This window comes from Rhinopithecus bieti, unplaced genomic scaffold, assembly GCF_001698545.2.
Source record: "Rhinopithecus bieti isolate Rb0 unplaced genomic scaffold, ASM169854v2 scaffold_38691, whole genome shotgun sequence".
NCBI lineage: Eukaryota > Metazoa > Chordata > Mammalia > Primates > Cercopithecidae > Rhinopithecus > Rhinopithecus bieti.
The window spans coordinates 977,421-1,004,935 of record NW_016816690.1 but is presented as its reverse complement, the minus strand read 5'-3'; the positions used below and the strand labels follow the sequence as shown (position 1 = coordinate 1,004,935).

The 27,515-nt window shown below is 44.0% G+C and overlaps 1 protein-coding gene across 4 annotated transcripts in view; it reads right to left on the bottom strand.

Moving 5' to 3' along the window:
* Positions 1-185: 185 nt before the first annotated feature.
* The window catches only part of SSH2 (slingshot protein phosphatase 2), a 316,292-nt gene continuing 288,962 nt past the window's right edge, over positions 186-27,515 (bottom strand). For 2 of the 4 annotated variants that reach the window (XM_017855091.1, XM_017855092.1), the window contains exons 13-16: positions 25,983-26,129; positions 21,721-21,921; positions 9,695-10,529; positions 186-7,173 (exon numbers count right to left, since the gene is read on the bottom strand). In XM_017855091.1, the coding sequence (XP_017710580.1) occupies positions 5,083-7,173; positions 9,695-10,529; positions 21,721-21,921; positions 25,983-26,129 (3,274 nt within the window). In that variant the 3' untranslated portion in view covers positions 186-5,082. The remainder of the gene's footprint in view (positions 7,174-9,694; positions 10,530-21,720; positions 21,922-25,982; positions 26,130-27,515) is intronic. The other 2 variants (XM_017855094.1, XM_017855093.1) reach the window with 2 other exon arrangements.

The following is a 27,515-nucleotide window of genomic DNA, read 5'->3' as shown; positions in this document are numbered from 1 at the left end:
CCCGTTTTTAGAAATTTTTCAGTGGGCTGAGGTGTTTCATTTATTTTTGGGGGCTCAGCTCTCTCTTCAGGGTGACACGATTGGGATCAATCATTGAAAACTACAGCTGTTCACTGTGTTTCCTCTTCTGACCCTCCCTCTTTCTCCAGCACCTCCCTCCTTTATTGCATCTGATGAAGTACACGTTTCATCTTCAAAATAAAAATTTATTCAATCTGTAACAAGAACATTGAATCTGCACATTTGCGCACAAGTTCACATTTAAAAACAGCGGAGCACATCAGTAATAAAAAAATCTATGATACAAGTGGAACATCCCAATCACCAGGAAGATTAAGGAAGGAGATGAGACCACTCTATATTCTGCTTCAAATGCCTCAAAAAGGTCCCAGAGATTCCAGGGAGCACCTGCTTTAATAAAATGTGAGCATAAAAGTTTGGGGTGGCTTGGGGCAAAGGTAACAGTCAGAAGGAGAGTCTTCTGGACTTGTTTTCCATGTTAGAACAAGTCCTGCAAAACAAAGCAGAAAGAAAAAAAAAAAAAAAAGAAAAGGCACCTTTAGATATGCCAAGCAAACCAAAACCCAACAAAACGTAAAATTCAAACATTTCCCTGTGGGCTTACAAGCACTTCAGGGCCAGTTACCCAGTTTTTAGTTTGGGTATTAGCTCTGCATGTGTACACAGGATGCTGCCACCAGCATTGCTTTGAGGACACAGATGGCAGCACCAGTCAAATGCCTCTTAAGGGATCTTCAAGCTGATTAAGGATGATTCCAGTTTAGAAATCCTATCCTAGATCTCTGGGGCACTGAGAAAATGAGGCTGGTTATCTTCTCATAGCAGGAACCAGGGCTAGTCACCCTCCATTTCCAGGCTGGAAAAGTACAGAAGCACCTTGCAATAGCTCTTCATGGCATCAAGGGACCCCACACCCTGGGAGAAGGGTTAGGAGTGTGCAGCTTCCTGCTTTGGTAGCAGGCCTTTTCCTAATATGGGTGTCAGAGGAGTTGAGGCAGCAAATATGCTTGTGTCTAATACATGCCTTGATCTTTTAGTTAGGAAGGGAAAAGAAAGTCCAAGATGCTTTTAAGTTGGATTGATGCTGAAACAGCTAAAATTTCATCTTATCCACCATCAAAAGCAAAACAAAATTAAACAAAATGACACTAGCCATTCACCATTACAACCATCACTATAAGACACACCATCACTGAGGAAATGACAACTATTTCCATAGAGAGTGCTGGATGGGAGGGCAGGACATAGATGGAAGTCAGCTCAGGGTATACCCACTTATTCACAAGGGCTGACCATGATGGCACTGCTCTGCATGAGGACTCACAGGACAGCTAGGGCACTGATGCCTGCAGGACTGTGTGGCCGACAAGATGATGCACATTTTAGTATTCAAAATGTAAACAAAGTATCCACAAATAGTCCAAAAAAGCCAAAGAATGGCTTTATTTAAAATTTTAAATGCCCTTAAAAGTGACTTTTGCATAATGCGTTCTTTAAAAAAGGACTCTCACAAAAACATTTTTACCAAACATGCCTAGATCACTTCAGAACTGAAATTCTCAGATGAAACAGGTGAACACTTCTGTGACCTGCTACATCTCAGAAGCTTCTCATAGGAAGCTTTGGGTTTACCCAACAGCATCTGTCTGGGGCCTGTGAGCAGGGGGCTCAAAGCCTGGGGCACTGAGATCTTCAGGCTGTCCTTGGAGCTCTGGGTAGTTAGAAAATTAGAAAGAGGAACTATCAGTAAGGATAAAGACAGAACCAGGAAATCCAACCTGTCTCAAGCCTCCTCAGAACCAGGAACATACTAAAGATCCTGAAGAGACTGAGACGATAGGAATGATCCCAAACATTTAGAATCTGAAAGGCAACTACAATTAGGAGATGAGTATTACAGTACTACAGTACCACATGCCTACTAGGGTATCCATTACTCCTGGGTGTTTCCAAAAATCAAGAAAGGCTGAGGTTTCCCTTTCTACTGACCAGGTTCAGCTCAAGTTCTGTATGCTTCTGGAACTTTTACCCCATGCATCAAAACATCAACTCTTTTTACATATGTACATATGTGTACACATGCACACACACTCCTCCAAAATAAGTGAGAGTCTACTGGTGGTTGAGAGAGAGAGAGAGAGAGAGAAAGGGAGAGAGAGAGAGAGGCAGACACTGGGCAAGAGTCAAAGTGTTTCCTATTCATCTTTGCCAGTCTATCTGCTCTTTCAGGTCTGGGCTTTCCATGCACAGAAGAAAAGGGAAAGAGGCCACTGGAGATTATAAAAGGGTCTGAAGAGAAGACAGTCTGCAAAGTCCTTGACAGTTCATTACGCACCTCCCCTGGACACTGCTCAGCTATGTAAATAACCCAGGAACACCCAATTCTGGGAGTCTGAAAAGGCTGGCAAAAACTCCTTGGCATGGTTGAATTACAGACACTTTGCAGAAGATGTTTATTTAGGCAGGTAAATTAAACGATAAAAAAATGTAATTATAAAAAGGCAGAAAGACTTTCCTTTGCTCTTAAAAAATTTTTTCCCCACAGCATTAGTGGGTTTTGTCCCATCTTTGTTGTTATTTAATGCAATGAGTGAACATTAAACACAGTGGAGGGGAGAAGAGGGAAAAGTCCAAAACTCTGGTCCTGCTTGTACCTCTTAGTGTGTGGGATGTCATCATGGTAAGGGGTTACCATGAGTGGATGCCACTCTCTTAACTTCCAGGCAAATCCTCTCCCCAGCCTGCCACAATTTCCTGCCCTTCCCCATCATATTGGTGGTGGAACTGCTTCAAGAAGGCAGGGCATTCTAGATGGAAGAGCCCTGGAAATCCATAACCCTGTCTCAAGCCTCTTCACATTAGTTCATACCACCTAACAAAACACTTTACAACACACAAATATCCAGGAATCACAAAACTGTGTGGATGATATACTTGAACATTCAAGGAAACTACTGAGCAACAGCACAGGGTACACATAGTCACTACACCATAAAGATGCTTTTAGCAAGTGGTTTCTGTCCAACCCGCCTCCTGGCAGTGATGTCAGACCCAACCTCGGCTTCCACACAACTTCACAGCTCCTCTTAAGCCCCAGTGGCCCCGTCTACCTTTTCTGCATCTTTTGGGTTACCCTGCCATCTGCCCCTACCAAACTCTGGCCTCTGACATCACGCTGACAGTCTGTGCATTTGTATTTTCCTCTCAGTGTTGTGACGAGCCAAAAACCTGTCTCCAGTCTGTACTCAGTCAATCCTCAGTTATGTGGACATCAACGAAAGCTAACAGAAAGCAAATCTGCAAGCCTCTTCAGTTTTAATGAGCTGCAGAGGTGTTTCATGCTAGACTAAATCTGTCTTCTGTAAGAAGCTACAAGAGGCTTGTTTATGGCAGGTGCTGCTGTGTTAAGGATCTCCACAACAGTAGCAAAGCGACAGCATCCTAAATGGAGTCACTGTGGGCACTTGCCCCTGGCTGAGGCCTCCCCTGTGGCCTTCAGCCTCCACTAGAAGCTTCCACTCTGAGCAACTCACATATACTTCCTGGCTGTGGTTGAGATACTGGCAAACAATGTTCTGGGATTTCAGTCTCAGAAAGAAATCAGCTTTCAGTCATGCTGTGACCTAATGGGAGCCTTTAGGGGTGTCTCTGAGGAAGAAGTTACTAATGCATAATTTGGCAGGAGCTGGTGATTAGAAGTCTCCATTTAAACAACTACAACCACCATCAACATACTGTACAGATTCCTATCAACACCCAACAGTTTTATTTCTGGTGTCTGTGTGTTTTCCAGTTGCAACTCTACTCCTTCTTAAAAATAAATCAAAAATACCCTACATAACGAACAACAAGACACTGTAAGACAGTGACAATATTATGTACATAAATACTGTGTACAAACTTTAGAGAAATGACAAACCTTCCAGGAAAAGGAAAAAAAAGTGTTAACAGTGATAATACCGAAAATAAAATATTGCATTCAATGGATGTTAAACATATGTAATGTTAACAATTCAAATATAATCTATGAAATTTAAAAAAATAGGCAGCATGGGGACAACAGCATGGGGAAGGAAAATAAACTGGAAGAAAATATGGCCATTAAACTCAGAAGGCCCAAAGAATTATTCAAGTAATGGAAGGGTTAAAACCCTACATATGTATTCATTTTACAAGAACACACTGACTTTCGATTGCTGCTTTTCAAACATGTCACTGTTGTTGTCAGTTGGGAGGACACTGCAGAGCACATTTTTCTGATAGGGAGAGCCAAGATGCCCATCTGTGTGGATCCACCAACCCAGCAGTTTCTGGGCAGCAGCCTCTCCACCCCCAACTTTATGTCTTCCTCCTCTTATCATGCTTTCCTCTACAGAAGACCACTTGGATTTGGGGTCCTGTTTTAATTTCAAAAATAATTTTCTTGGGGAAGAAACTATATGATAAATTTGCAGAGCTGGCCATTATCATGCCTTACTGTAATGATACGCTCTGGAATACTGGAAGATCCTCTTTTAAAGCAAAGCAGAACCTGCCTCCTTCAGGAACTCTAAAGGGCTGCAGCTGGACAAAGGCTGAGAGCCCTCTGACTTCTGGCTGCCCTTTAGCCCATTCGATGCCTCAGGTCTGGAAACCAAACCATCATCACAAAGGCAGGGGAACATTTCCAATTCCCAGCTTTACCTCCACCCCTCCAAATCTGTTTCCTTCCCTCAATCCAGGAACCATGCCTTTTCTCAGAGGGCAAAATGAGAGGCAGGTGGCAGCTGACTGAAAAACAGCAATTTGCCTTTGATAAAGGTGTTCTCTGAAAATGACTTTTTTGAGGTTTGATTTTTTTAAAATAAAAAATGATAAACGGTCTTGCCATCCAGATCAAGCTCTCTTTCCCCTTACATATACACACACATACACACTGAAAACCCAAACCCTGCATGCGCCAGAAACAGTAAAATGACCAAAATATTATAAAATTAACCAATAAAGTGCATGTTCCTTACATATTACACCTGCCCCTTTTACAAACATTTCTTCTAGAAAGTCACATGTGTAGGCTCAGAATCACATGGTATTATAGAAGGGGTTAGTTGTCCGTTTTTTGTCATTTGCCTTTTTCAGTCTCCTAAGGGGGTGAGTTCTGCCGTGTTGCTGACGGGGTGCCACGGCCAGCCCTGGAGCTGGGCATGCACACTGCAGTCCCTGGGTCTGTAGCATGGGAAGGCCTCCTTCAGAACTAGTCAATTCAGGTCCTGCCCTGGGAAGCAAACACTGCTGACTGGAACCAAATTCTTTGGCATACTGCACAAGGGGCCTCTCCACTGGCTTGCTCTGCACAATACACTCTGTTGTTGTGAGCTGTTCTACAAAATACTTGGTGGGCTCTGGGTTGTGGGGGACACCTGGGCTTTTTAGGGACTCTTGGTCCTCCATGGCGTGCATGCCTGAGTCTGTTCTGAGGAAAGGCTGAAGCAGTTTGAGATGAGGGGATTCACAGGAGGCAGGCTCCCTCTCTGGTAAGCAGTCTTTACAGAGGTCCAAGTAACCTAATTTGGCGAGAGAAGCTGAGCGCCTCATTTGGGATGGTTTGGTGAGCCCTGCCTGGAAAACCACTCGAGACTCGATTTCTTTAGCACGCTCCTTCACCACACCGGGGCTGTGGCTGAGACCCTTTATGTTTTCACTACTAGAGCTATGTGGGAGTCGACAGGCTACAGGCAATGGGTCCAGTTTCTCCTGTAACTCCCCAGTGTTGTCACCAAGTTTGCTAATTAAACTTAGGTCTGTGCTACTTAGCTGGGAGTCCTTATATGGCACCTCACTGCCACTGGAGAGAGGGCTCTCCTGACTTTCTTCCCAGCTAACCTGTTCTGCAGAGGGCTCATCTGTGGTGCTGCTCTGCTCTGTGAAGCCCTCCAGGTGAACCATAGTCTGGGGATGCAGGTAATCCAAACTGGCAGACAGTAAGTGGGTTGTATGACTGACAAAAGGTGCCGCTGTCTCCAGGGCTGTTGACAGGCTGCTGCCTCTGTCTTCAGGGCTACTCAGCGTGGAGGTCGGGTGGTCAGTGGGCCTGTTGTGCTCAGGAGAGGAAGAATGAGGCGGAGGTAGCACTTGGGGGTGCAGAGAAACCTGGTTGGGGTCCAGAGTCCTGTTTAGATTTTCATCCAGTGTGCAGAGCGCAGTGACAGCTTTTTCCACGTTCACTTTCCTTAGTCCTTGCTCTCCACTCTTCTCGTCAGTGGCTATTTCACTCCCTGGCCCAGTGTGATTGGGTGATGTAACTGTGTGGGTATACTCAATTATTTCTACCCTCTTGGGAAGGGGAAGAGGGACTGCCTGTGTCTCAGACTCCTGGTATGGAATCACAGTCCTCATATCCTTCAGGACTCCTTCCTGCTGTGTTCCAGTATCTGACCCTGGGCCCTCCTGAGGAGCTGGCAAGTGGTCAAAGTCCAGCACCTTAGGAGCTGGAACAGTGGCATTCTGCTCAGAAGGGGACAGTGAGCCAGCCTCAGGCCCACTGTATTTCCCTTTGCCTTTGCTCATCTCTGGTTCCCTGGGGACAAATGAATGTTCTGGGGTGGCTTCATCACTTTTCCCTTTTGGTGCCAGGTCTGCCACACAAGAATCATTCTTTGAATTCTTACGAGTGGACAATGAGGTACATGTTGAGGCAGCACCATGATGCTCTTGCTCCTGCCGTAAGCGCTCTTCAAACTCCAAGGTGGCTCGCCTCACAGACCCAGGGTACCACTTGGCACCTGGGTGCATCCCTGAGCCCTGGAGCTCTTGTTCCTCCTCAGCTGGTTCCCCTTCTTCCAAGTCTGCTGTAGATGAGCGTGTGGTTAGGCAGCCTTCTGGGTTGCACATCCCTGAGTCTTTGGCTAGTTCAGGCTGGGCTGTGCAGGAGCCCTCGTCTTGCTCCAGATGTCCAGGTTTGCTCTCTGGGGTCTGGGCCCTCTCAAAGAGCAGCTCATGTATGCTGTTCTTCTTTGGTGTATGGCATGGGTTGGATAAGATGTCTCCTTTCAGTTGAATCTGTCCAACTCCTTGACTGATGGACTCAATTTCAGTGACAATTTCTTTGACTGAAATTGCATTTTCCAAGTGAGACTGCATGAAGATGTCTGGGCTGACCAGTTCTGAAATTGCCTAAGAAGAGAAAGTAGTGAGAAGATTATGGCAAATTGTAGTCTAACTGAAAATGCTGGATTTTCTGCTTATTAATCCTCTGATCCAGGACAATCTATCTGACTATGAGAATACAAATCATGGAGTGCCTGGGACCACACTCTGCCCATCTGTTTTGTCAGACTACAAGAAAAAACTGGATTCATCAAGGCTAGACATAAAATTTGTTATAGGTTGTGTTATTCTCTACTAAACTTTCTGTTCTGTTTACTCAAGAAGAATTCCAATCCAAAACTTTGCTCCCAAATGAACAGCAAATATTTTTGGAGTCTCCTATAATCTATATTTTCCTAAGACTATGAGCCTCCAGGATTCAGGCCACACTGTAGTAAATGAAACCTTTCCCCCATGGCCTATCAACTTTCAGTTTGATCCTAACCTATCTGAGGGAAAGAGTTCCATTCAAGGGCTAAGATACGTCCTTAGATATGTCCCGGTGATAGAGCTAGATGGACGAGGCTATCATTTGATTTCTGATTTGGAGACTCACTGCTCTCTTCACTCCTCTGTCTTGCTAGCTTTCACCCACATCCTCTCACTGCTTCCGCTAGCAGCAGCATCCCAGTACCTACAAGCAGGGAGAATGCACTGTCTGACTACCCAATCTCTAAGTTTCACATTGGTTCCTTCTGGGAAAGGTTTACTTGGCTTACACAGTCACATGCCTTAGCAAACTTAGAAACCATAACTCTCTAATATTTTACTATTTTACCAGCTATAAATTCCCAGATGGATTTAGAACGAGGCCAAAGAATACTGACCAATGCAAAATAAAGTCCTACTGTAAACAAACAAACAAACAAACAAACAAACAGAAGAATCTCAACATCTGGGAATAGCCCTTGGATACCTCTTAAAGTAGTATCATGGCCAGGTACGGTGGCTCAAGCCTGTAATCCCAGCACTTTGGGAGGCCGAGACGGGCGGATCACGAGGTCAGGAGATCAAGACCATCCTGGCTAACACGGTGAAACCCTGTCTCTACTAAAACTACAAAAAACTAGCCGGGCGAGGTGGCAGGCGCCTGTAGTCCCAGCTACTCGGGAGGCTGAGGCAGGAGAATGGCGTGAGCCCGGGAAGCGGAGCTTGCAGTGAGCTGAGATCCGGCCACTGCACTCCAGCTTGGGCGACAGAGCGAGACTCCGTCTCAAAAAAAAAAAAATAAATAAAATAAAGTAGTATCATTATGAGTAACAATCTAGTTAACATTTTTATAAGCCTTCAAAGTATATTTCCCTGGAACTGTTCTGGTCTTTCTCCTTCAAAAGAGAGTCAGAGTTAGTATAATCTAACAGGGTCAGTAATGCCTTGGGGGGAAATGTGCCATGACATCAGGCAGAGGCAAACTTGCCAAGACTGGGAGAGAAGCCACAGTGGGCCCTGTATGTGCATGGGCCATGGAGGCAGTGCTCATATGACCAGGGACTATGGAGAAGGCTATTTCTGTCAGTGCTGCTACAGTCACTGGTCCAAAGGAAAGCACAAGCATTCTGCCTTCTCAGTAGAAAGGAAACAGAGGCACAGCTTTGGGGGTGATGAAAAGACAGAAGCAGAGGCAAGAATCACAGTGGGGTAGTTAAGGAGAGAGAACAAATCGTTAATGGACAAAGTGGTAAATATAAGCAGACAGACATCAGGAGATGCAAAGAATCTATGACTAGGTCCACTAAAATCATTAAGTGAAATTTGGTATGTTAGAGTAAATCTGTCACAGTTTATTCCCCAACTACTATATTGTATTGATTTAAGTATTTAAGATGTCAGAAGTATCAAAATATGAATAACTTGTGAGTCTTAGAATTGATGTGATATAGTGATTCTTTCCCTGGTTTGAGATGGCTTGTAAGAGCTCCTATGTCACGGAGAATTTTAGGATTCTGTCTGCTGGCAAATTCATTTCCTTTTGATTCTCTTTTTTTTTTTTTTTTTTTTGAGATGAAGTCTCACTCTGTTGCCAGGCTGAAGTGCAGTGGCGCGATCTTGGCTTACTGCAGGCTTACTGCAACCTCCGCCTCCCGGGTTCAAGCGATTCTCCTGTCTCAGCCTCCCAAGTAGCTGGGACTACAAGCACACGCCACCACGCCCAGCTAATTTTTGTATTTTTAGCAGAGATGGGGTTTCACCATGTTGGTCAGGATGGTCTCAATCTCCTGACCTCGTGATCCACCTGCCTCGGCCTCCCAAAGTGCTGGGATTACAGGTGTGAGCCCCCATGCCCGGCCATCTTTGGGCTTCTCATTGTTCAGCCAGGACACTTGTTTTTGGCTCACTCCTTCCTCTGTCATCCCCTCTTAGAAGTGCTTCCAATGACACCAGAAAGGTAAATTCCTAAAAGGCAAATTCTTTAAAAAATATTTAAACCCTAAGTTTTCAAGGAAAATCTCAGCCAGATTCTCCATCAAAAATAAACATAACAGAATCCCAAATACTTTACCTTTGAAGAGAACTTCATTAGGTGGAAAACTATAAAGACAATTTTTACCTTTGACTGTTCCTCATCCATTGAAGATTCTTCTGATGCATGGGGAGTATTACTCAAAGAGCTGCTTCTCTGGTCATCAGCTGTCACTTTGGAAGGGGCTACTTCTACCACTGACAGTCGACAGCTCTCACTCCTTCCTCCACCCAGTTCCTCCATCCTTGAATGGGAAAAAGATCGTGACCGGGTTTCTTGGGAGAGCTCCACAAACTTCTCTAGGGCACTAAAAAAGTCAATGCGATCTGTACTGAAATCTGAGATTTCAGTCTGGCAACTAGGTTGGGGGCTTGGTGACTCAGGATCAGGGGACATGGGGAGGTCTTTCAGTCGAGATGTCAATTCTTCCATAGGCAGTAGGTGGACATTCATGTCTGCTTTCAGTGCGTCTGTCTCCAAATCTTCCACTGTTAAGTCTGGAAACTTGTTGGCCATTTCTGGGACATGTCCAGGCTGAATTAAGGCTTTGGATGCATGGCAGTTGTCAAGAGGAAATTTTGATTCATTCAGACAACACCCTGATGAACATCCATTGATGTCATTCAAGTTTAATTCATCCTCAATCTGTCCAGCATGAAATTCCGTAGAAGTAAACTCCAAGCAGATCATTCTTTCTTTGGTACACAGGCCTTTCTGATTTGCATCTTGTGGGACCACATGTTCCACAAAGACAGGAGGTATGGGTGGGTGACTCTCCACGGTCTTCACCTCAGCAATCTGGTCTGCTGAGGTGGTGATCTCCTTCTTGTTGAGTTCTAGCCCAGGTTTGCAGATGGGTTCGTGGTGGTCTGAGAGGTCACTATCTGAATGAGATCTCCATAGTTTGTTATGCCGCTGTTTGCTGTGGAGGACATACACAGGAAATATCTTAATCTGGTTTGTAAAGATAATCAACACCCTCCCAGGAAAACACTCCCAGATAAATCTTAACTTGTAAAAACGCTTTGTTATTGCTCAGTGGACTAGGCAATAAACGTTTGAAAAGACACTCAATTTAATAGCAAAAAACAAAGCAAAACAACAACAAATGAGTGTGAGATTTTTTTTACCTATCAGTCTGACAGGAATTAAAATGGTTGGTAATAGCCAGTGTTGATGATGGTATGGCTAAACAAGCCCTCTCATACATTGGTAGGAGTGTGAATTCAGAATTTTTGTTTTTTGTTTTTTTTTCAGACAGAGTCTCACTTTGTTGCCTATGCTGCAGTGCAGTGGCATAATCTCAGCTCACTGCAACCTCTGCCTCCCAGGTTCAAGCAATTCTCCCACCTCAGCCTCCCGAGTAGCTGGGATTACAAGAACATGCCACCATGCCTGGCTAATGTTTGTATCTTTAGTAGAGACGGGGTTTCGCCATGTTGACCAGGCTGGACTTCTGACCTCAAGTGATCTGCCCACATTGGCCCCCCACCACACCCAGCTGAACTGTAGATTTTAAAGACTGAAATCTGGCAATAGCTCTCCAAATTTAACACTTTCACCAACATTTCTTCCTTAATAAATTTTTCTTGGAGGAATGCTATTACAAGTGCATAGAGATATCCATATGGCCAGGTGAGGTGGCTCACACCAGTAATCCCAGCACTTTTTAGGAGGCCGAGGCGGGCGGATTGCTTGAACCCAGGAGTTCGAGACCAGCCTGGGCAACATGGTAAAACTCTATCTCTACAAAAATATAAAAAACTATCCAGGTGTGGTGGCATATGACTGTAGTCTTAGCTACTTAGGGGGCTGAGGCGGGAGGATTGCTTGAGCCCAGGAGGGTGAGGCTGCAGTGAGCTGAGATTGCGCCACTGCACCCAGCCTGGGTGACTGAGCGAGACCTTGTCTCAAAAAAATAAAAAGTAAAGAAAGATAGATAAAGGCATTTACTGGCCGGCTGCCGTGGCTCATGCCTGTAATCCCAGCACTTTGGTAGGCTGAGGCGGGCGGATCGCTTGAGGTCAGGAGTTCGAGACCAGCCTGGCCAACATGGTGAAACCCCGTCGCTACTAAAAATACAAAGATTAGCTGGGCGTGGTAGCGGGTACCTGTAATCCCAGCTACTCGGGAGGCTGAGACAGGAGAATTCCTTGAACCTGGGAGGCAGAGGTTGCAGTGAGCCGAGATTGCACCAATGCACTCTAGCCTGGGCGCCAGAGCGAAACTCCATCTCAAATAAACAAACAAACAAACAAAAAAAGATATTTACTATGACACTATTTGTGATACTAAAAGATGAGACACCAAACAACAACAACAAAAAAGGATTTACATTATAATCCATACAACTATATGCTGTGAAGCTGTTAAAAACTGTCAGGTCTACAGAAGTCTTCTGTGATAAGAAAAAAAAAAAAAGAAAAATTAAAAGGGAAAAAAAAACCTGTCAGGTATTTTAGTGGAATGATATACAAGGTATACTATTAAGTAAAAAAGAACCTCAAACACATTTGAAATTAGTGTCTATATTAGAATAATATACTCTTAAATAATATACACTCTTAAAATAATATACACTCTTAAACAGTTCCCAAAACCCCAGCCAAAAACAGAAAGGTGGCCCTGTGGATGGTCAGGTTCATCTGCCCAGGAAACAGGTCACTAAGTGTGGTCCTTGGGGGTGTGGTCTCCATGACTTACAAGCTGATGAGGAGTTACCAAACCGCAGGGTGGAATGGGAAACTCAGCCCAAAACAACTTGCCCTGGGCTCTGGGCCATGCCTGGGCTCTGCCGAGTCATGCTCAGGCGCCTGCACTAATGTGACCCCCTGTTTGTTCTCAACTCTGCACCTGCTCTCAGCTCCCCCTGCCTGTCTGCTGCTTGGGTGGGGCTCTCTCTGACTCATGCCTGCACAGAAGAGGGGTGCTTTCCCGGGAAGGAGCAGGTCAATCTTTTTATGAAGACAAGCTGTAATCAATCAGCTGGGTATAAGATAGGGTTTTCACCCTTCCCAATCTGCATGAGCTCCAGCCACCCCTAGGAGGAGACAACATAACACGTATCTCAAACAAGTGAGTGGCTATGGGGAGGGGAAAGCTAACTGTTGGGATAGGTGGGGCCTAAGTTGTACATTATCACCGACTGAGGCCAGTGGTTTCCTCAGTTTCTTCTCCTATATGCGGCATCCTTGTTTCCTGAAATAAATATGACTCTATTCTCCAATTTCTATCCCTCACCTATCATGAGGATGTTCAAACCTGCACCAGCTTCTCTCACCCACCACAGTAGGACAATGCCTGGGATGCAAATGCCTGGGGAGACCTCTCAGGGGGTGGCTGTTCTCACTCTTCTAATAATAGAACAGGCAAATGAGAAGTTTCAAGATCCCAAGAACCCTCCAAAGTATGTTTTTGTGTGTGTATGTTGTTTTGTTTTTTTGAGACGGAGTCTCGCTCTGTCGCCCAGGCTGGAGTGCAGTGCCGTGATCTTGGCTCACTGCAAGCTCCGCCTCCTGGGTTCACGTCATTCTCCTGCCTCAGCCTCCCAAGTAGCTGGGACTACAGGCGCCCGCCATCACGCCCGGCTAATTTTTTGTATTTTTAGTAGAGATGGGGTTTCACTGTGTTAGCCAGGATGGTTTCCATCTCCTGACCTCGTGATCCACCTGCCTCAGCCTCCCAAAGTGCTGGGATTACAGGCGTGAGCCACCGCGCCCAGCCCCTCCAAAGCATGTTTTTAAAATTGCCTGCAGATTACTAATCAGTCAGGAGAGAATGAGAGATTGAAGTTATGCTAATAGGAAGCAACAGTGCATGTTTCAGAGGAAGTCTGACATTGCAGCTGTATAACCAGCATGGATTTCCTTCTCTTCCTTCGGGAGATAATCATTAGAAAATACTGGGTTGGGGCTCTGGAATTAAACTGACACTTGTAAAAGAGAGAGTGAAAAAAAAGCCAATCTAAAGATAGGTCTGATGCTGCTGCCTTGTTTTCATTTTTGCAACAGGACCTGGAGGGAGAATGGCAAGCAGCTGATTCATCTCCGTTGCCTGTGAAATGCTGCTACTCCACGTGTAGCTTCTCACTCAGGGGTCCCCTCCTCACTCCTCCCCACTCAGGCGTAACCTCCATCCTGAATTTTGTGCTTATCATTCCCTTCTTTTTCTTTATAGTGTCAACATGGTTTGTTCTTAATACTGCTTTGTTTTGCATGTCTTGAACTTTATATAAATGGTATCCCACTGTATGTATTCTTCCCCAATGGATTTTTTTAAGGATTCATCACTGTGTATAAAGGTAATCCACAGAGTGTAATGAGTATGCCACAACTTATTTCCCTTCTGTTGGTTCAAGCAATTATCCTGCCTCAGCCTCCAGAGTAGTTGGAATTATAGGCATGCGCCACCATGCCTGGCTAATTTTTGTATTTTTAGTAGACACGGGGTATCACCATGTTGGACCAGGCTGGTTTCAGACTCCTGACCTCAAGTGATCTGCCTACCTCAGCCTCCCAAAGTGTTGGCATTACAGGCATGAGCCACCACACCTGGACTCATCTTGTTTTAGTCGGTTACACTAAACTGTTTTCCAATGAAGCTTTGTCCTGAGACAGTTTACTCTAGCACTTCATCACTGGTAGGAATAGATGTAATATATTAAGATCATATCTATTATTTTAAACTGTTAAATTTTAAACTCAGTCGACTCCCCACCTCCCACCCCCTTCCAGGCAGGTAGCAAATAAACAGCTTGCCAAAAAGGAACTTTAGAGTTGGTCTATATCCTGGATGATATAACCAAGTCTCAGATCCTTTTCCCCCTTGAGTGGCCTCTGACCTGAATTTGGATTCATATAAAGACAGAGACATACATAAGGTGATTAGGTCGTTCTGGGAAAGAATTGGCCTTTTACCTAGGTTAATGAACAAGAGGAAATTTTATCTTTATTTTTACATATTTTTAAGTTGTCAGCCTTGTGCAGGGGCCATGCCAATCTTCTCTGTATAGTTCCAATTTTAGTATTTGTGCTGCCCAAGTGAGCACAAGAAGAAGGAAATTTAAATGACAGATGCATAAGGTGTCCCATCATCTTGCTTCCACTTTCATATTGTTACATGTTTGGTGAAACATCAATTCTGAGAAAGTTATATAAAGGAAAAGGCTGCTAAAAACGGAGTACTTGCGCCTGTAATGTGGCTCCTCAGGAGGCTAAAACTTGATGATCACTTTGATCACTTGAGCCTAGGAGTTGAGTGAGACTAGCCTGGGCAATATAGACATTGTCTCTTCAAAAAAAAAAAAAAAGAAGGCCAGGAGTTATAGTAAAATCAGGCTGTCTATAGTTACTTTTTAGGGTGTTAGGCAGCTTGTATAAAGGAAGAGAAAAAGCATTATCTGAATATTTTTTTGTGTGTGACGTGCATCACCCAAGATGCTTTAAGATTATTTAACTGGAAAGCTAGTAAGAAAATCCTTTTAAATCTCAATTGCTCTTGGCTGACCAGGAGTCCACGTCTTTCCTTCTCAGGTTGCCTGCTGCCAGCTGACCAATGTGTACTAGCTAACTAGACCTCAATGTCTCCACCAGCAAAGTCAGGGTAAAAGACAACCCTGCCTTCTCTGGCCCTTGTGACGGGGCACTCAAAGAATCAAAACTGACATTTATGAGGAAATGTGGCACAGACTCTCCCTGGTCACCACCCAGTTTTTCTTCCTTGCCCCCTATACACTGAAACCTAATACCACAGACACACGGTCCAGCTTGCAAATGGTCTGCTTGAAATCTAAAACTGTCTAATGGAACATAAATCTGCCAGATACCTGCAGGATCAGAGTGCAGAATAACAAACAGGGCTGCTAGCAGTTTAATGGAGTTTCAAAACACAGGCACACACACAGACACACCCCACCTCCCTCCTCTTGTTTTGCTCCCATCCCCATCTATAAAACAGAAAAAATAAAATCAGATATGAATACTATAAGGTTTATGATACCCTTCTTTTTAGATCTAAAGGGAAATATTAAACATTAGCCTTCTCCAGGCTCTTAATGATATACTGGAGGTACAAAAAGTCCCTTGTATTTCAGAGGGGCTTGGCCCATAACCTTATACTCTGATTAAGACTGTTACAAATTCATAAATCAGTACAGGAGCCTGGTGTCACTTTGAAAACTTCTCTTCTACTAAGGTCAAAGCACTAAGTGAATGCCCTCAAACAGAGAGCTGCCACCTCAAATTAAACACCCAGGGCCACCCTGGCTAACCATGGAGCTACAGAATGCTAGGATCAGGGCTCTGCCTCTTTGAGAAAACCACCAGAGGCTTCTTGGGATAAAATATAAAATGCAAGATCTAAACACTTGGACAGGAAATGGACTTTTTCTACAAACAATGAGTGAGATTTTTCTAAGGATTTTCCTCTCCTGCTTACCTAAACGGCAAGACTTGATAGAGCTTCGTACAGTCATAGGAGTCTGGGGATTTTTTTCTTTGCTCTTCTAAGCAGGCGATCTGGAGTGGCACTTTAGTGCTGGGTGAGTCTGCTGGGCCTATTCACTTGCCAGTTAGCCTACAAGTGCCATGGTTTCCTAATAACACATCATAGATTGCAGACCCTAACAGCTATATATCCAACAGCCATTTTTCTTACTGTCAGAGCCTGATTTGATTTGGGTGTTCACTATCCCATGGGTTCAGGAAATGTGGCACTTCCCTAGATCCAGAGGATAAATATGAATACGCTGTTTTTTTTTTTTTTTTTGAGACGGAGTCTCACTTTGTTGCCCAGGCTGGAATGCAGTGGCGTGATCTCGGCTCACTGTAAGCTCTGTCTCCCAGCTTCATGCCATTTTCCTGCTTCAGCCTCCTGATTGGCTGGGACTACAGGAGCCCCCCCACCATGCCCAGCTAATTTTTATATTTTTAGTACAGACGGAGTTTCCCCATGTTGGCCAGGATGGTCTCGACCTCCTGACCTCGTGATCTGCCCGCCTTGGCCTCCCAAAGTGTTAAGATTACAGGCATGAGCCACTGCTCCTGGCCCTTTTTTTTTTTTAAAGACAGAGTTTTGCTCTTTTGCCCAGGCTGGAGTGAAGTGGCATGATCTCGGCTCACTGCAACCTTTGCACCTTGGGTTCAATGATTCCCCTGCCTCAGCCTTCCAAGTAGCTGGGATTTGTAGGTGCCCACCACCACACATGGTTAATTTTTGTAGTTTTAGTAGAGATGGAGTTTAGCCATGTTGGCCAGCCTGGTCTCGAACTCCGGACCTCAAGTGATCCACTCGCCTCGGCCTCCCAAAGTGGTAGGATTATAGGCGTGAGTCACGGTGCCCAGCTGTGAATATGTTTTATCCAGTCCTGGAAATTCTGTTTTCTTGGCCATATGACCCAGTCCTGGCCAATGGGTGGGGAGCTTTTGGGGAAGGTCTTCCTATCCAGTTTAAATGCCCCTTTTCTTCAGCCAGATGCTGTACAATTTGCAGATGCCTAGAGATGTGGCAGACATCTGGTAGTCATCAGATAACCTCAAGGACCAAGCTGTTAACTAAGGAAGGTAGAACCGAAAGCTGTAGAACACCAGAGTCCATGATTACCACTGAGCCATTACAGACAGCACTTCTGTGTTTTTTAAAGGAGATAAGTGGTACAACTTATACACTACCTGTAGCTGGGTGTTGGGCCAGATATCTTTTATTTGCTCCTGCAGGGTCCACTCTTCAGCTTTTCCACCCTGTTTGCTGCTGCGGAGACTGATCTACAAACCACAACAACAGGTCCCCTAGTTTTCTGACTTCCAGAGGGTTTGGCTAATGGGGAGTTCTGGAAGGAGACTAGAGGAAAGAGAGTGAGGGCAAGGTATTTACTCCTCTAGCTCCCTCAGCATGGGGCTGCCTCGGGCTAGCTGTGTCCCTCTGATAGAAAGTTATTGCTTGCCTCTGAAAGTGCCTTTCTCTAACAAGAGTCTCTTTCCAGGTTCTAGTAACTGCTTCCTCTCTTTTTGGGTCTAGGAGCTGCTTCCAAACAGCCCTGCTGATACAAGACCCTTGATTCCACTACAATGCCATGCTTGTAAATAGTCCCTTTATAAAACCCTCCTCAACAGCCGGGCACGATGGCTCACGCCTGTAATCTCAACGCTTTGGGAGGCCGAGGCAGGCAGATCACGAGGTCAAGAGATCGACACCATCCTGGCCAACATGGTGAAACCCCGTCTGTACTAAAAATACAAAAATTAGCTGGGAGTGGTGGCACATGCCTGTAGTCCCAGCTACTCGGGAGGCTGAGGCAGAAGAATCCCTTGAATCTGGAAGGCGGAGGTTGCAGTGAGCTGAGATCATGCCACTGTACTCCAGCCTGGTGACAGAGTGAGACTTTGCCTAGATAGATAGATAGATAGATAGATAGATAGATAGATAAAAAAAACCCTCCTCAAATAATCCTAATCTGAGTTTGCTGTTTCTTGCTGAAATCCTGATTGAGGTATTTGATTACTTGCAGCCAAAAGCAGCCTAAGTCACATCCCTACCACTAGATAGTACTTAAAATCCAGAAAACACCACAATATAGGAAATTCTAGGAATACTTTCCATTCCCGTTTTGAATGGAACATGTCTGTGGGTGGCAGGACGCAGTGAGAAATGTCATGGAAGTGGGAATAAATGGCACATACATGTGTCTTCTGGGTAGCCTTGGAGGAATATGAGAATCATATCTGAATAACTCTCAACAATACATAATAAACATTCATACACATTTTTATTCACAATAACCCTGTGAGATGGATCTCTTGATTTTCATTTTATAGATGGGGTCAGGTAAGGATGAAAAATGTGAAGTAACTTCTCAGGGTTGCAGCAAGAGGGTGAACCAGGAATGGAAACTAGATCTACTGACTCAAATTCTGTGCTTTTCTCTCCCCAGGGCTTGTCCCTCCCCCTCCATGAATCAAGCCTGGGAAGCTGAGATGGAGCAAAAAAAGGAAGGGAAAGGGACGAAAAGGTGATTTTGGGTTTATACTGCCCTTCTTATCCTCATCTAAGATTTTTCTGAAATTCCTTCAACAACTAAGGAAAACCACACACACTAAAAAAACCCAACCCAACAGCTTGCAGTAGCCTGGGATTCCAGAATAAATACCAAAATTGGCAGGACACATAGTATCCTTCCTCTCAGTGGGTCACGTGAGGACACTGTCCAACATCTGTCATGTGCGTCTGGGAATATATATTTATTTCTTGCTAAATGCTCAGATGCCTCTTTCTTGTGCCAAAAAGAACTGCTACATCCTACCTTCTGATCTATCTAAAAATGCCATCAAAATCTGGCCCCAAAGACCTACAAATTCCTTTAAACACAGGATGCTTCAGTATCCTCCCAGCCTCCTAAGAGAATGGTTCAGATAAAATCATGCCAAATGTTGAGTAAATGGGAGGGGTTTTTTAGTGAAAACCATAATGCTATGCTGTGGCCACATTTTCACAATACTTCGGGGGTGGGAGGGTGATCCCTCTGCCTGGATAGGCTGGAAGGCTATGTAACATTTTGTTCAGGGGAAACACAGTCCAGATTCAAGAGTCAAGACCAAATCATAAGACTTACTGGAGTCAAACACTGGCACCAGCCCCAACTGCTTCTTGACAGCTGTGCCTTCACCCTAACAAAACCACCTAGAACATACCTACCTGGAAAAAACAAAGCAGAATTTAGAAATCCACAGATTTTCAGCATGTAGCATCTCAGGAAGCTGATCCTTAAATCATTTAATATCTGATGCTTGTTCCCAAGAGCTGCTGAAGGTGGCTTTAACCACCAAAAGGATAATAATATAGTGCAATTAATTACTCATTTTATAACCAATTACCAAATTATTATTGAAAATGGCTGGTTCTTACCGATACAGGAAGACATTAAAGACCTAGTACTGAGTGGAGAGGTAGACTACAGAACAGTTTTTGTGGAGAAAATAGCCAGCAAAATATGTGACAGAGCAAAACCTTGAGAAACAGGTAATGTCAACTGCTGTCTGTGTGTATTGAGCTCATAAACTATTTTTTCCTTTTGCAATTTTCTGCATTTTTGAAAAGCATACACAATTGGATTTATTTATTATTATTATTATTATTTGAGACAGAGTCTCACTTTGTCACCTAGGCTGGAGTGTGGTGGCATGATCTCAGCTCACTGCAACCTCCGTCTCCCGAGTTTAAGCGATTCTCCTGCCTTAGCCTCCTGAGTAGCTGGGACTACAGGTGCCCACCACCATACCTGGCTGATTTTTGTAGTTTTAATAGAGATGGGGTTTCACCATATTGGCCACGCTGGTCTTGAACTCCTGACCTTGTGATCTGCCCGGTTCAGCTTCCCAAAGTGCTGGGATTACAGGTGTGAGCCACCATGCCCGGCAAAAAGATTTTTTTTTTTTTTTTTGTGAGACGGAGTCTCGCTCTGTCACCCAGGCTGGAGTGCAGTGGCTGGATCTCGGCTCACTGCAAGCTCTGCCTCCCGGGTTTATGCCATTCTTCTGCCTCAGCCTCCCAAGTAGCTGGTACTACAGGCACCCACCACCTCGCCCAGCTAGTTTTTTTTTTTTTGTATTTTTTAGTAGAGATGGGGTTTCACCGTGTTAGCCAGGATGGTCTCGATCTCCTGACCTCATGATCTGCCCATCTCGGACTCCCAAAGTGCTGGGATGAGCCATCGCGCCCGGCCAGGATTTTTTAAATAACAAAGAATTGTGTCTAGGAAGTGCTTTTATATCCAACGGGGTCATATACATCCCTATTCTGCTGATTTGTCACAAGATCAAAATTACTAGAGAAGGCTCAGTGAAACCAAGCACTGAGGTAAACAAATACCCAAATTAGCAGATGGTACTTATTTCTTTTTAAAGAGTGGGCCAAAGGTTGCAGTGAGCTGAGACTATGCCACTGCACTCCAGCCCAGGTGACAGAGTGAGACCTTGTCTCAAAAAACATAAAAAATACAAATAAAATATGAATGAATGGGCCAAAAAATTTCCAAGAATTTCAGCTAAGCCTTGCATCATTACCTTGGGAGTCATTGGTATCTTTTTTTTTTTTTTTTTTTAACAAGGCAGCTGAATCTAGTCTTATAAGATGTTGAAAAGTGGTATTAATATTTAGTATTTCCATCCTTTAGTTTAATTATATCAATCTGAAAGATTAAATGCTTAATCTTCCATACTAGTCTACTTGTTTTCTTTAAAAAAAATTTTTGGTACTGCTCCTTATGGGGCAGGGCTATCCCACTGGCAGTGTGTCCAGGGAAATCTTTCTTTTTCTTTTTTTTTTTGAGATGTTGTTTCGCTCTGTTACCCAGGCTGGAGTGCAGTGGTAGGATCTCAGCTCACTGCAACCTCCGCCCACGGGTTCAAGCGATTCTCCTGCCTCAGCCTCCCAAGTAGCTGTGATTACAGGTGCCCACCATCATGCCTGGCTAATTTTTGTATTTTAAGTAGAGACGGGATTTCATCATGTTGGCCAGATTGGTCTCGAACTCCTGACCTCAAATGATCTGCTTGCCTCGACCTCCCAAAGTGCTGGGATTACAGGCATGAGCCACTGTGCCCGGCCAGCCCATGCAAATCTTAAATGCTTACACTTATTTTTTGAAAACTGGATTGAGGCCGGGCGCGGTGCCTCAAGCCTGTAATCCCAGGACTTTGGGAGGCCGAGACGGGCAGATCATGAGGTCAGGAGATCGAGACCATCCTGGCTAACACAGTGAAACCCTGTCTCTACTAAAAAAATACAAAAAACTAGCCGGGCGAGGTGGCGGGCGCCTGTAGTCCCAGCTACTCAGGAGGCTGAGGCAGGAGAATGGCGTAAACCCGGCAGGCGGAGCTTGCAGTGAGCTGAGCTGAGATCCGGCCACTGCACTCCAGCCCGGGCAACAGAGCCAGACTCTGCCTCAAAAAAAAAAAAAGAAAAAAAAAAAAAGGAAAACTGGATTGATAGAGAAATAAATCTTTTTTGAAAAAATATTACATCCAAATCAGCTTGAGAAGTAGCTACAGAGAAGGACACTTCATCTTGCTTTAGGGAACTTAAAAGGAGGGAGAATCGGAGAAAGTCACTTAAGGACTCACCTTGCCAGCAAGATCCCCTGATACTCTTCCAGTTGTCTCATGAAGCTGGGGTTGGGCTTGGTCACTGTTCGTCTTTCTTTCACATAGTCATAGGCTCGGTCCAGATTCCAGCCATATTCCTTCATTGCATAGGCAATCACGGTGGAGGCTGAGCGACTCACCCCCATTTTGCAGTGCACAAGGCATTTAGATCCATGTTTCCTTGTTTGGGGGATTAAGGTAAAGAACAGAGGAAAACACAGTAGTGGGGATATTTTAAAAGTTGGGTTCTACATTTTTCCAAGTATCCTGTCTTGCCCTTCCATTTTCTTGCTATGCCATCTCTCTACTTTGGTGCACTCGTATACATTTATAATCAAATGTGTAGGTAGGGTAGGGTAGGCAGCTCTAACGTATTCTTAAACAATATTCAATGTTAATATTATGCTTTTTAAATCCATTCAGCAAACATTTACCAGGCATTTACAGTATGTGTAAGGCAATGTGCAAAGTGCTGGGATGCAAAGGTAAGTAACATATAGCTTTTATCCTAAAGGGTAGGATTCAGTGGGAGAAACATACAATTAAAATGCAATATGGGGCTGGGTCTGGTGGTCCATACCTGTAATCCCAGCACTTTGGGAGGCTGAGGCAGGTGGATCACTTGAGGTTGGGGGTTTGAGACCAGCCTGGCCAACATGGTGAAACCCCATCTCTATTAAAAATACAAAACTTAGCTGCACAGGCTGGGCACGGCGGCTCATGCCTGCAATCCCAGCACTTTGGGAGGCTGAGGCCAGTGGATCACGAGGTCAGGAGTTCAAGACCAACCTGACCAAGATGGTGAAACCCTGTCTCTACTAAAAATACAAAAAAATTAGCCAGGTGTGGTGGCGTGTACCTGTAATCCCAGCTACTCGGGAGGCTAAGGCAGGAGAATTGCTTAAACCCGAGAGGCGGAGGTTGCAGTGAGCTGAGATGACACCACTGCACTCTAGCCTGGGCAACAGAGCAAGACTCCATCTTGAAAAAAAAGAAAAAATTCAATATGGTAAGTGCAATGACAGTTGGTCACAGGGTGTAGAGGGAGCATTTAAAATTTAGACTGGAGCCCATTTTGTGTGTGGTGGAGGCCAGTTCCCTCACAGCCTCAGGGGCATGTTTCATGGCTGACACTCTCCTGAATTACAGGTGTGATAGTGACTGAACTAATTTATTCAAATATTATGAATTGTTTCCAGTTTAAGTTCTAGTAAGGGTCCTTGGAAGAAAGCAGAAACCAGACGAAAATAACCCTCCTCTCTACTCAGATGTAGCCCTAAATATTACTTTTCACAACCCTGCAACCTGGGTCCTGTCTAGGTGGCTCTACCACCGAGGAGTTGGATGGGGGCATGTGGTGTGCCACATGGCTTTCTCAGTGATGAGGGGGAATGAAGGAAAACCGTGGGATTTTTTTCTCTTTTAAATTAGGTGGAAGAAAGAGAAAACAAAGTTACCTAAAGCTATACTAACAAACAAAACCCGAGTCAACATGCTGGAGCTTACAATGGAATATGAACATGATTCAGTATGCTAATTATGCTAATAACACAGTGTCTGGCACATACTTTCAAATACTAAATATTTGCTATACGTATAAAAAAACCTGTGGATCTGCAGATTAGATCTTCTAGGTGCTTAAAGTAGGAACAACATTAAAAAATCTAGAAATAAGAACTGTTATTCTTATCCCTATTATACATGGGTTCTGGAATCTTTCCGCAGTGGCTATTCTAATAAACTAAAAATGTACATGTCAGCATAACAAGGGAAATCTATTCATCCATTCACTCGCTACTATGATGGTAGAAAAGCTTCCTTTCAGAAGTTTATAATCCTGCTTCTGGAGAAAGAGACATACGAAATACTTCAGTGTAAATGCAAGGAGGTATGAGGTTGAGTGCCAAAATGAGTGAGCCGGATAAGCTACAGGAATGCAGAGAATGGGCTGTAATAATTGAAAGTCTCAAAGGGAAGGTAAGATTAACCTCCCACTTGTGAATTAGGTACAAAATTTGGGTGTCCTAACATTACTCGGGGTGTGTGTCTCTGTGTGTAGTTTAGCCCAAATGAATAGGAATTATCTGTTTTACTTATGGCACCCTAGGGTTTTCATTTAGACTACAGTTAGGAAGCCAAGGCGGTGTGTTAGAAGGAAGTTTAGACATGTGCTCTATATTTTCCCATCAAGCTCTGACAACTTTAATGTATCAAGTTTCAGGTCTACGCCTGTAGGCATGAAAGGTGCTCAAACTTGGACAACTGTAAGTAAAATTTAATTATGCAATTCACTTCCATGAAGACATCTCTTTGACATATTTTCAACTGGGCTTTTTTGGTGTTTGGCTTCTAACTCTTGTAATGAAGGATCTGAAGTCAGTTATCCCCTAACCCAGTTCCACCTTTCAGTGCCCCCACCCATGCTGGACTGTCCAGATTAACGCTGGTATCATATTAAGAATCAGGATCCTGGGCTGGGTGCATGGGCTCACACCTGTAATCTCAGCAGTTTGGGAGGCTGAAGCAGGTGGATCACCTGAGCTCAGCAGTTCGAGACCAGCCTGACCAACATGGCGAAACCCATAAAATCAGCTGGGCACGGTAGCACGTGCCTGTAATCCCCAGCTACTTGGGAGACTGAGGCAGGAGAATCGCTTGAACCCAGGAGGTGGAGGCTGCAGTAAGCCAAGATCGCATAACTGTACTCTAGCCTGGGCGACAGAGCAAGACACTGGCTCAAAAAAAAAAAGGAAAAAAAAATCAGCGTCCTGATTAGGATGAGACATAGGAGCATTTAAAGAGATACTCTTAGGTGCTGATTTATGCCTGCAAAAGCCTGAATGTGAGTGCCCCCAGTTGTGCCCTGGGTGCCCCATACAGCTCTCCCTAATACTAAGTAAAATTAGCCTTGCTTTTCATTGGGACTGGGGCCTAGCCTTCTTGTACCTTTTCCTTATAGAACTAGACTATTTCAGTACCCTTGGATTCTGAAATGAGACAGTATTTTTTTTTTCCCCCTAAACCCAGGCTCAAGTGCCATGGTGCGACCACAGCTCACTGCAGCCTCAATCTCATGGGCTCAAGCGATCCTCCCGACTCCCTGAGCCTTCCAAGAAGCTGGGATCACAGACATGCATCACTGTGCCCGGCTAATTAAAAAAAAAATTTTTTTTATAGAGATAGGAGTCTTGCTCAGGCTGATCTTGAACTCCTGGGCTCGAGTGATCCTCCCGCCTCAGCAAGATCTTTGTTCAAGTCCTATCTTCACCACTTATTTGACCTCTCTGAATGTCGACAAGAGCTGCCCCTCTGAATCTTAGAAAATACTACAAGAAAGAACAGTAAGCATGCCGTGAATGGTATTATTACCGGGAATAATTTATTCATAGAATGCAAAAATACGAAGTACTCTTTTAGGTACTTGCTAGAGACTAAAGGAATAGGCTCAAAACTAGAGTATGAGGATTTAGGGAAACTAAGAGGAAGAACTTCCTGACCATGAAGGTACTTAAGAGAAGTGTGAAATTATTTTTGAAGTTTAAATACAAAAGCACTTCTCATCTGCCAGGGATGGTTTGAACATAGTCCTACCTGAAGGGAGATGTGGCAAACAAGCTCGTTTATGGTTCTCTCTAGCAAAGGAATAAACAGGATTGGCAAGGAAATCCCCAAGGACTTAAAAAAAAAAAAGCAGTGTTGACATTAATACCAAACACTAAGTTAATACAAAATACTTTCACTAAAAGAGCCAATTAATTTAAGGAAGACATCAACAGAAGGGCCACGGAAAATTTCATCATTTCAAGTATCATAAAAATAAAGTAAGAGAGTAGGAAAAGATTTCCAAAGTTTGTCTCCTTGTCTTCAGCGGGTAGGCCCAGTATTCTATCTACCTGGAATAATTTCTACGATATAACTTTTAAATCTCCCCACTGGCAACTTAAGAGTTTCATTCAGAATTTCTTCCTTCTCTCATTTCTGTATCTTTTGCTGCAGTCTAAGTCTATTTTCTTTAATTCTGTGCTCAATGGAAATAGCCAACATGAGGTTACTTTCTCCTAGGGGTTTATTTAACGTGAGTCACTAGTCTTTTGCCTAGGATTAAAAAGATTTCAGTCTCCTCCTTTCTTTAGCTCCTTTTTCCTGAGTACCATCAGTAAATTGTCTATAGCCTTCAGGACCCAGCCATGCATGGGGCAAGAGGAACAGAGGTCACAACATTGTGCAGGACTATTACTCACTTTGCTTTAGAGATGAATTTGTACGTGTCGTTCCAGTAAGCCAGGAGATCCGTTGCCTCTTCATCATATACCCGAATGTTATGATACTCAAAGACTCCTGGGAAGAAGTTATCTATCTCTCGAGTGACATTCAAGATATACCGTACCCTGCAAGGAAACCAAGGGAGAATATGTGCTCTACTGCTCAGGCTAAATCCAATTCCCAGCAATGTTTTCTCTTACTTAAAACTTGTTTATTCCATAGGCTGAAATTAAATACAAAAATAATGAAGAGAGCTAAAGAACTAAGAGGTTATATTTATATATTACAGAAATTATACAACAGCGTTCCTGGGCATACCTGGGCACCAGGGAATTATTAAGCAAAAGGTCATCCACCATGTTCAACATCTAAATTCCATTTTCAGTTTATGTAGTTGCACAATCTCATCTTTGATAGTATTCTGAAAACATGCCTCATATTTTACTCCAAAGAATCAACTTGAGGCCATAATCAGATACTTTGTTACTAAAATTATCAGCAATACAATTTATTCACTGAAAGTCATCTGTATAAAATCAGACTACTGACATGTACTCCAAGGAAAAAAACAGAGAATGAATAACGACTTCTTTCTATTTTCTTTTTTCTTTTCTTTTTTTTTTTTTTTGAGGCGGAGTCTCGCTGTGTCGCGCGGACTGGAGTGCGGTGGCCAGATCTCAGCTCACTGCAAGCTCCGCCTCCCGGGTTTACGCCATTCTCCTGCCTCAGCCTCCCGAGTAGCTGGGACTACAGGTGCCCGCCACCTCGCCCGGCTAGTTTTGTATTTTAGTAGAGACGGGGTTTCACCGTGTTAGCCAGGATGGTCTCGATCTCCTGACCTCGTGATCCGCCCGTCTCGGCCTCCCAAAGTGCTGGGATTACAGGCTTGAGCCACCGCGCCCGGCCTTCTTCCTATTTTTCTAAAAGCCAGATTGTTAGGCTTTGTGCAATTACTCTCTCTAAACTACGTGAAAGGCAAATGTGGAGAGAACTGGAAGGGTCAGAGAAAAGATGGACTTAAAACTCCCTTAAACTCATCTGACTGCATTACTGGCTGCTATGGCACTGATGTATCTGAAGATTCTTCCACATTAAGATGCTTGCAGAAGAGAATTTCTCTATCAAAACAGTCTTCTATTATCTTTCTCACTGTACAATCTCAATAAATGCTTGAGTTTCATTTGCCAAATGTTATCTTTTCTTAATGTTCTGTTTAGACATAGCTGGATGTCTAAGTGTACTCCAACAATACAACATGGACTCACTCATTTCTCTCTGAGACATTGCTTCCTTCTCAGCACAAATGTGAAGTTCTATAAACCCAAACTCTGAAATCAATGAAATGAATACAGAAAAAGAAAGCAGCCATAGCTAACCAAATCTGTGGTTAAGGTCAAGTGGCCAAAAATTTTCTCAGACACGAATTGAATCTGTTTTAACTTGGCATCAAAGCCCATTACTACAAAATTTGTTTAAAAAATTTAATTTAAAAGCGAGCTTGGCCAGGCGCA